The 9,988-nt window shown below is 51.1% G+C and overlaps 1 protein-coding gene across 2 annotated transcripts in view; it reads right to left on the bottom strand.

Moving 5' to 3' along the window:
• HDAC1 (histone deacetylase 1) overlaps positions 1 to 9,988 on the bottom strand; it is a 91,777-nt gene extending 81,789 nt beyond the window's left edge. For both annotated transcript variants that reach the window (XM_014591432.2, XM_006158111.3), the window contains exon 1: positions 9,841 to 9,988. In XM_014591432.2, the coding sequence (XP_014446918.1) occupies positions 9,841 to 9,889 (49 nt within the window). In that variant the 5' untranslated portion in view covers positions 9,890 to 9,988. The remainder of the gene's footprint in view (positions 1 to 9,840) is intronic.

Genomic DNA, 9,988 nt, shown 5'->3' on the forward strand with positions numbered 1-9,988 from the left:
AAAAAAAAAAAAAGGAGAGAGAAGAGGATAAAGACAGCAGTGAATCAATAGAGAGGCAGGATGTTAATGAGAAATAGATATGGTTTATTACCTGTTGATGATGACATGTATAGTATTCTCAACTGAACCGGTATGGGAAGTATTTCATGATGGGTGAAGTCTTTTTAATAAGCAAAAATGAGAAATAGTGATTGATTGTTTAAAAAAAATAATAATAACAATTATTGGGAAAAGCATGGAAAAGATATTGAATGATAAAGCGGGGAGATTGATATCTCTGTATTGACTGACATGCATGGCATCCCATTTTGAAAAAGCAATGGAAGTCAATGTAAAGTTATATGTAATCTAGTGTAATAGAAAGAAGATTATGATGATAATAAAAAAAAAAAAAAAAAAAGGGACCAGCAGGTGGCGTGGTGGTTAAGGTGCTGGACACTCCCACATGGCTGACCACGGTTCAAGTCCTGGACCTGGCGGCTTGCTTTCTCACTTTCTCTCTCTCTGTCTCTCTCTGATCAAATTAAATATAAATGAAGGAATAAATAAAATAAACTTAAATAAATAATTATATTAAAAAAGTCTTGAGATAATATCAATCGATACAAATATGTATCATATTAAAAAAAAAGAAAAGAAAGTGAATACCTAAATAAATAAAAAACAAAAAAATTACGAGACTGAGTAGCTTTGCAGGCAAGGACTAACACGCCTTGTATGTTACACAGCCTCGACAGACTACGTGGCGCTGAGATGCAGAGAAGCGCAGGGCCTGCCTCAGCTCACACGATCTGGGCGTCAGCTCCTCCGGCTGCAAGCCCAGCCTGCCACGGGCTGTTCCGGGCTTCCTCGGACCTGCGTCCGCGTGCACTGTCTGCGCTACTGAGGGCTCTGGTAAGTGGACTTGGTAACACGTTTCTTTATTTTTCTTCTCTGTTTAAGGTTTTTGCCATTGGCTCATGTGCTTACAGGAGAGAGAGAGAGAGAAGGAGAAAAGTAAGACAGAGCGAGACATTCCCAAGGGCACGGCCACACTGCAATCCTCCCCCCTCCTCTCGGGATTTCAGACACACACTCACACACACACACACACTCACACTCACTCACACACACTCTCACACTCACTCACACTCTCACACACACACACACACACTCTGCAGGCTTCAGGTCCGTGACTCGAACTGCGCAGTCAGCCATGTAGGGTCCAGCATCTTAACCGCCATGCCACCTGCTGGTCCTAGTAACGAGTCTCTTAAACAACGTCCTGGCCAGCTAGGTAGTATGATGGTTAGGGCGCTAGATCCCACACGGCCAACTGTGTGGTTCAAGTCGCAGACCCGGCTGCTTGGAAAACACGCCAGGCATCCCAAAACCTGGAGAGGAGAGAAGAGAAGGGATTGCAGGGCAGCTCACCGCCCCCCAGGGAAGGGTGCCTCTCACTCCCTCTCCCTCTCATGCAAGCACACACTCCACAGCAAATGGGGAAAAAAGTCCCCTAATCAAGTGACCTACACAGCCAAGGCTCTCTCCTAGAGGCCGACCGGCATGAGGTAGAGCTTTCAGGACTGCCTGGCACTTCTCAGGGACGAAAAGGCACTCGGTGCTCCTCTGCCTATCAAGCCGGCTCTACCCAAGGCTCAGACTGGGGGAAGGAGATACCTTATCTAGAAGGTGAAGGACTAGCCCGAGGCGGTACCCTTCCCTTAGCGGCTGCTGAGCCTCTAAGAGAAAGGACCTACTGGGGCCAGCAGGCAGCCCAGAGTTCCACGGGGCTGACCAGTTTGAGTCCCAGACCCAGGGGCTTGCTTTCTTATTCTCTGTCTGTCTCTGGTCAAATTAAAAAATCATAAAATTTCAACTTAGTTTAATTTTTGAAAGAGAGAGAAGTAATCTAGTTTAATCTACCCTCTTTAGGAGCTTCCCATCCCTCCCTCCTGAAGGGAACGTTATCGTTTCGGTTTAACAGGAGGCCGACCTGAGAGGTAACCGGCTTGCCCAATACCGGCTAGGTTTTAAGTGGCAGAACTGAACCACTGACTTCACTGCAAAACTCAAGTTTCTCATTCTACTCCCTCTCCAGAGACCAAGGCCTGCCTTGCCTTCTGTTAAGCCGAAACTGTCAAGATGGTAAAGTTGTGCAAAATGGCACAGCTACACAATCGTGGCCCAGCTCCGATGGGCTCTCGGCTGCCTGGCACACCCCCCTTTTCCCCTGCCAGTCTCCGCCTTCTTTCACAAGGACTACTGGTAGTCGCAAAAGTTGTGATATTGTCCTATGTTTTTCTTTTTATTTTTAAATTTTATTTATTATTTATTCATTTATTCATTTCAATTTGACCAGAGAGGGACAGAGAGAGAGAGAGAGAGAGAGAGAGAGAGCCACCAGGTCCAGGACTTGAACCACAGTCGGCCATGTGGGAATCCAGCGCCTTTAACCACCATGCCACCTGCCGGCCCCTGTTTTTCTTTTTTTTAATGATTTTCTATTTAACTTGATTTATTTACTTAATTTTAATTTGACCACAGAGAGACAGAGGGAGAGACAGAGAGAGAGAGAGAGAGAGAAAGCAAGCTGCCAGGGCCGGAATTCGAGCTGCGGTCAGCCATGTAGGAGTCCAGCGCCCCTAACCACCATGCCACTTGCCGGCCCCTGTCCTGTTTTTCTGTGCAAACATGCATCATGACGTTTCCATGACCCCGTATTTGTCCCTTTTTTATTTTCTGCCTCGAGGACGTGCACAGGACAGAGACAGAGGAGCAGGCGCTCCCTGGGGGAATGTCAACTGCAATCCCGTCCTTCGTCTCTTCCAGGAGCTGGGACACATTCGCAGGCCACGGCCTTCTCCAGCTACCAGGTCTGCACCCGAACCACGCAGCTGGTCACATGGACCCTGCTGCCTTAACCACCAGGCCACGGGGCCAGACCACACGACAGTTATCCACATGTCCTTTCCAACGTTCCCACGCCAACCAGACCCCAGAGCACCACACAGAGAGAGCAGATGCCACACAGCACCCCGGCTCGAGTCAGCCCGGCAGCCTGCGACGGCCGCCAGGACGCCCAGTCCGATGGGGCAGGGCACTGGAGGGGACTGTGCTGTGGCCAGGCCCCTCTGGCGGTGCTTTCTCGCCCTCTTTCTCTCACCCTCTGGGAAAAAGAAAAAGCTTTATCAATCGTCAAAACCTCCACGTGGGCTGGCCCCACAGCCTAGCGGCTCAGGGAGCCAGATCCCACCTGGCCGGCTGCAGTTCAAATCCCAGCCCTGAGGGCTTGACAGACCTACCAGGTACCCGTACGCACTCGTACGCACTCGTGCCTAACCCCGCCAGGACCGGGACACGAGGAAGGGCTGCGGCAGGACCGCACCCAACAGGGCGCACGCACCCAACAGGGCGCACTCCCCCTCATCGCTCTGTCTCTCTCTGGCAATAAAACTGGAAAAACAAAACAAAACCCTCAAATGCCCACCGACAGCGGAATGGATAACTGTGTTATGTTCTACTATGAAATTCCGTACCGCATTTAACAGGAATGAATCAACTCCCATAAAATGACGCACATTATATAATCTTATTTCTATCAAGTTTGGCAAGTTAAACTATATTGCTTAGGGATGCATATTTAGGTAGGTCTGGCATTAAAAAAGAAAGCAAGAAATCCACTCTACCAACGGCCCTCCCCAGCTGGCAGGAAAAGGTCCCTGTCCTACCTCGTCTCGAGAGTTCCTGACTTCCTTCTCGTCTCTCCCCTTCAAGCCCAGTTCCATCTGAACATTCCCTCCCACCTCCCCTCTTCACAAGGGAGCTTCCTGGGGGCGAGTGTCCGGGGTGGGCTCCGGTCTCGGCTCAGGACCCCCATCGCTGCTGCCCCTTTGTTGTACCTCCAACCCTCCGCCCCCCGGCTCCTTCTGAAGAACCGGACTGTGCTCAGCTCTCGGCCCTGGCAGCCTATCGACAACCCTCGCTCCCTAACTCAGACAGGCCCTTTTTTAAAAAATCTGCTACAGACCGTGTGCACTCACCAGAGACAGACAAAGAGGAAGGGAGAGAGAGAAGGGAGAAATCACCCCATGCCATAATCCCTTCCCTTCCATTCTCCGGTTGCACGTGCACGTGTGTGCACACACACACCCTATAGCATAAACTAAAAAAACTTAAAATAAAAAGAGGAAAAAGAAAAACAGAGAAGGAGGGGGCAGCAGGTGGCATGGTGGTTAAGTGCTGGACTCCCACATGGCCGACTATGGTTTGAGTCCCAGACCAATGAGGCTTGCTTTCTCTTTCCCCTTCTCTCTGGTCAAAATAAAAAAATAATGGGGCCAGCAGGTGGCGTGGTGGTTAAGGTGCTGAACACTCCCACACGGCCAACCACGGTTCGAGTCCTGGACATGGTGGCTTGCTTTCTCTCTCTCTCTCTCTCTCTCTCTGTTTCTCTATGGTCAAATTAAAATAAAATGAATAAATGAATAGAAGTTTTTTTTAAAAAATAAAATAATAATAACAGGGTCTAGCAGGTGGCATGGTGGTTAGAGGTGCTGGACTCCCACGTGGCCGACTGTGGTTCAAGTCCCAGACCTGGCAGCTTATTTTCTCACTTTTGCTCTCTCTCTCTCTCTGTCCCTCTCTGATCAAAAAAATTAAATAAAGTAAAATAAAATAATTATTTGAAATAAATAAATGAATAAAGCACAGAGGGAGTAGCGAGAGAAGCGAGGTACAAAGCGCTGGGTACAGAAAGGGCGCGCGAGCGGACGATGAAGAGGAGACATCAGGCAGGACCTTTTAAAGGCACCCGTGACCAGCTGTGGCATGGAGGCTGAGGTGGCTGAATCCCACCTGGCTGAGCACCATTCGAGTCCCTGACCCGGCATGTGCCCAGAGTGGTTTTCAAGCCACCAGGTCCAGGACTCGAACCGCAACTGCCCATGCGAGAGTCCAGCGCCTTCACAACTAAGCCACCTGGCGGCTCATCTTGCTTGTTGTTGTTGCTGCTGTATTTTCCCCTAATAAATTCTGCTTTCAGGTCAGGTGTAAAAATCTTCACAGTTACGGGCTGGCAGGTGTGGTGATGAAGAGCGCTGGACTCCCACATGGCTGACCACGGCTCAAGTCCTGGGCCTGGTGGCTTGGTTCTCACTTTCTCCCCCACCCTTCACATTCTGTCCCTCTCTGGTCAAACTAAAATAAATAAAGTTAAAAGAAAAGAAAAAGAAACCTTCACAGTTACAAAGGTCAGTGGTAAAACCTTGGACCTGCAGGTGGCATAGTGGTTAAGGTGCTGGACTCCCACATGGCCGACTGCGGGCTCAAGTCCCAGGCAGCTTAAAACATGCTGGGCGCGGGTGTGTGCGAGCCAAGAATCCCGAGGGGAAGGGACTGCTACGTGGCCATGCCCCCGGGGGGTGACTTCTCACTTTCTGACTCTCTGTCTCTATCTATCTCTATAGCAAAAATTTCCCTCAAAAAAAAGAAAAAGAAAAGAACGAAAACAAATCACACACAGTAGGAACTAACATAGGGCGTAGTGGCTGTGTCGCTGGACTCACCCACATAGTCAACCACAGTTCAAGTCCCGGATCTGGCAACTTAAAACTCACACCAGGCGCCACGTGCGTGTGTGTCCAAGATCCCGAGAGGAGAACGGAGGAGAAGGGATTGCAGCATGGCCATTCCCCTGGGAGGTGATTCCTCACTTTCTGTCTGTCTCTGTCTTTCTGGCGAGTGCATGTGCCCTGTAGCAAAAACCTCTCCAAAAAAATAAAAGTTTCTGAAAAAAAGGGGGTGGGAGAAAGAGAATCACGCAAGGTACACGGGCGTGCACCCAACATCCCAGGAGAAGGGACTGTGGTGTGGCCTCCCCCAGGGGATGAGCTCTCACTTTCCCCTTCACTGTCTCTCTCTCTCTCTCCAGCAAGTGCACACACCCTAAAGCAAAGAAAAAAGGGCCCAGCAGGTGATATAGCAGTTACGGCGCCGGATTCCCACACGGTCGACTGTGGCTCAAGTCCTGGACTCAGTGGCTTGAACCTCACACCAGGTGCATGTATGTGTGTGCCCAAAATCCCAAGACGAAAATGGAGAAGGGATTGCGGCATGGCCATCCCCCCCGGGAGGTGACTTCTCACTTTCTTTCTGTTTTTTCCAGTGAGCTCACATGTCCCATGTCAAAAAACTCTCTTAGAAAAACAAAAAAAATATTTTGGGGCCAGCAGGTGGCATGCTAGTTAAGGGTACTAGACTACCACATGGCCAACTGTAGTTCAAGTCCCAGACCTGGCAGCTTGCTGTCTCATTTCCCTCTTTCTCTCTCTCTCTTGCTCTGTCCCTCTCTGGTCAAATTTAAATAAATAAATAAAGGTAAATTAATTGTATTTTATTTTTAAAGAGTTGTTTAACTTTATTCATTTATTTTATTTTAATTTGACCTGGGAGGGACAGAGTGAGCGTGAGAGTGAGAGAGAGTGAGAGTGAAAGTGAGTGAGAGAGAGAAAGAGAGAGAGAGAGGGAAAGTGAGAAAGCAAGCTGCCAGGTCTGGGATTTGAACTGTGGTTGGCCATGTGGGAGTCTAGCACCCTAACCACCAGGACACCTGCCTACCCCCAAAATAAAATTTATTTTTGGGGAAGGAGAGGTTTTTTTTATATAGGACACATGTGCTTGCCAGAAAGACAGAGACAGAAAGCAAATCACTCCCCCCACCCTGGGGAGATGGCCACGCCACAATCCCTTCTCGGAATCTTGGGCATGCATGCACACATGCCCGGCATGAGTTTAAACCACCGGGTCTGGGACTTGAATTGCAGTCGACTACGTGGGGGTCCAGAGGCAACATAGCCATTATGCCAACTGCTGGTCCTGCTCCAAAGTAAATTTTAAAAATTTAAAAAAAAAACAAACAAAAAACCAGCTTTTCACCGTTACTCAGAAATGATTCGCCTTTCGCACACACCCTATCCCCCACCTATCAGCATGTCCTCAGTTATCCACAGTCACCTTCATGGACACGCACGTGAGGCCTTCCTACCTCGCAGAATTTTAGTTCCGCTCAGATCTAGAGAGCGGGCCTCAGGTAGACGAGGTGGCTGCTCGGTTGGGGCGTCCTTACGGCTGGCCCACTGCGGTAACAGCACATCTCGGAGAACTCCTCTTTTCACCGTCTACAACTTCCCGGGGATCACACCCTCTTCTGTAACTAAAATTACCAGCTTCTCCCTGTCTTCTAAGCTGCAGACCTGAAGGCCCCCACATCTGGGCAGCTATTTCTACAAAACAGTCTCAAAGCCATCAGCTGCCCCGGCTACCTCCAAACACGCACCAGAAAGCTGGATCCCGCCTCGCCTGTCCCTACACCAGATTCAGTTCTGTCCGAGTGATCCTTCTAAGGCACGGACCTGGTGACGTCACTAACCTGCAGAAACTTGGGTGAGTCAGTGTCCTCAGAATAAAGTGCAGCTTCCTCCTGCGGCCCAGTGCCTCCCACCTCTCCAGCCTCATCCCTGCATCCTGACCCTGCTCCCTGACTTCTAGCCTTGGCCCTGCTGTAAAAGACCTGGGGCCACACAAAGGGGGCCAGCAGGTGGCATGCTAGTTAAGGGTACTAGACTACCACATGGCCAACTGTAGTTCAAGTCCCAGACCTGGCAGCTTGCTGTCTCATTTCCCTCTTTCTCTCTCTCTCTTGCTCTGTCCCTCTCTGGTCAAATTTAAATAAATAAATAAAGGTAAATTAATTGTATTTTATTTTTAAAGAGTTGTTTAACTTTATTCATTTATTTTATTTTAATTTGACCTGGGAGGGACAGAGTGAGCGTGAGAGTGAGAGAGAGTGAGAGTGAAAGTGAGTGAGAGAGAGAAAGAGAGAGAGAGAGGGAAAGTGAGAAAGCAAGCTGCCAGGTCTGGGATTTGAACTGTGGTTGGCCATGTGGGAGTCTAGCACCCTAACCACCAGGACACCTGCCTACCCCCAAAATAAAATTTATTTTTGGGGAAGGAGAGGTTTTTTTTATATAGGACACATGTGCTTGCCAGAAAGACAGAGACAGAAAGCAAATCACTCCCCCCACCCTGGGGAGATGGCCACGCCACAATCCCTTCTCGGAATCTTGGGCATGCATGCACACATGCCCGGCATGAGTTTAAACCACCGGGTCTGGGACTTGAATTGCAGTCGACTACGTGGGGGTCCAGAGGCAACATAGCCATTATGCCAACTGCTGGTCCTGCTCCAAAGTAAATTTTAAAAATTTAAAAAAAAAACAAACAAAAAACCAGCTTTTCACCGTTACTCAGAAATGATTCGCCTTTCGCACACACCCTATCCCCCACCTATCAGCATGTCCTCAGTTATCCACAGTCACCTTCATGGACACGCACGTGAGGCCTTCCTACCTCGCAGAATTTTAGTTCCGCTCAGATCTAGAGAGCGGGCCTCAGGTAGACGAGGTGGCTGCTCGGTTGGGGCGTCCTTACGGCTGGCCCACTGCGGTAACAGCACATCTCGGAGAACTCCTCTTTTCACCGTCTACAACTTCCCGGGGATCACACCCTCTTCTGTAACTAAAATTACCAGCTTCTCCCTGTCTTCTAAGCTGCAGACCTGAAGGCCCCCACATCTGGGCAGCTATTTCTACAAAACAGTCTCAAAGCCATCAGCTGCCCCGGCTACCTCCAAACACGCACCAGAAAGCTGGATCCCGCCTCGCCTGTCCCTACACCAGATTCAGTTCTGTCCGAGTGATCCTTCTAAGGCACGGACCTGGTGACGTCACTAACCTGCAGAAACTTGGGTGAGTCAGTGTCCTCAGAATAAAGTGCAGCTTCCTCCTGCGGCCCAGTGCCTCCCACCTCTCCAGCCTCATCCCTGCATCCTGACCCTGCTCCCTGACTTCTAGCCTTGGCCCTGCTGTAAAAGACCTGGGGCCACACAAAGGTCCTGGCCTCTCGCCAGAACTCGCTGCCACTTCGTCTCCTGCGCCTGCCCCAACTCCTGCTCCAGGTCTGAACCTGGCTGCCACTCCTCCCCTCCGTCACTCTCGGGGCTGTCCTCCGGCCCAGCACTGCCCCCCTCCAAGCCCAGGGGCCCCATTTCCCAGCAGCAACTCGGGCCCCAGAAAGGGGAGGGAGAGCGGACGGTCCTGCAGGTCTGCCGCCGAAAAAGACAGGAAGGGGCAGGATGGTGCAAGACCTCTCTATTCTCAGCCGGAAGACGTGTCCTCGCCCCAGTCTCCGGCAGATTCTGCCTCGGACTCCTGTCCCCTCCCCTGGGAGATCCTAAACTCACAGCGAACTTCACCATCTCCCCTCCTTACAACCAGGTCTCAGCTCAGCCTCTACCTCCTTTCTCCAGCCTCCCCACTCAGCCTCCACCTCCTTTCCCACCACCTGCCCTGCTCAGCCTCTAGTTCCTTTTCCAACAGTGTCCCTGCTCAGCCTCCACCTTTCCCCAGCCTCCTTTCAGCCTCCACCTCCTTTCCCCTCAGCCTCTTTGCTCAGCCTCCACCTCCTTTCTCACCATCCTCCCTACTCAGTTTCTACCTTTCTCTCAGTCTCCCGACTCAGCCTCCACCTCCTTCCCTCTCAGCCTCCCTTGCTCAGCCTCAACCTCCTTTCCCACCCACCAACCTCCCTGCTAGCCTCTACCTTTCTCGCAGTCTCCCGACTCAGCCTCCATCTCCTTTCCCCTCAGCCCACCTTCTTTACCCTCAAACTCTTCGTCGCTCAGCCTCCACTTCCTCTCCCCCAGCCTCCCGCTCAGCCTCCACCTCCTCTCCCCAGCCACCCCTGCCGGACCTCCTCCGCCTGGAGGCCCCTCCCGGCCCGCGGCCCCAGGCCGACGCTCACCGTCGTAGTAGTAACAGACTTTCCTCCTGGTGCCCTGAGTCTGCGCCATCTTGCTCGCCTCCGGTGGCTCCCGTCAGTCGGTCCGTCCGGCCTCGGCCCGCGGCTCCGCTCAGCGTCCGACCCGGGGAGGGGGCGGGTCTTCAGCGCG

The sequence above is a fragment of the Tupaia chinensis genome, unplaced genomic scaffold, assembly GCF_000334495.1.
Source record: "Tupaia chinensis unplaced genomic scaffold, TupChi_1.0 Scaffold000573_1, whole genome shotgun sequence".
NCBI lineage: Eukaryota > Metazoa > Chordata > Mammalia > Scandentia > Tupaiidae > Tupaia > Tupaia belangeri.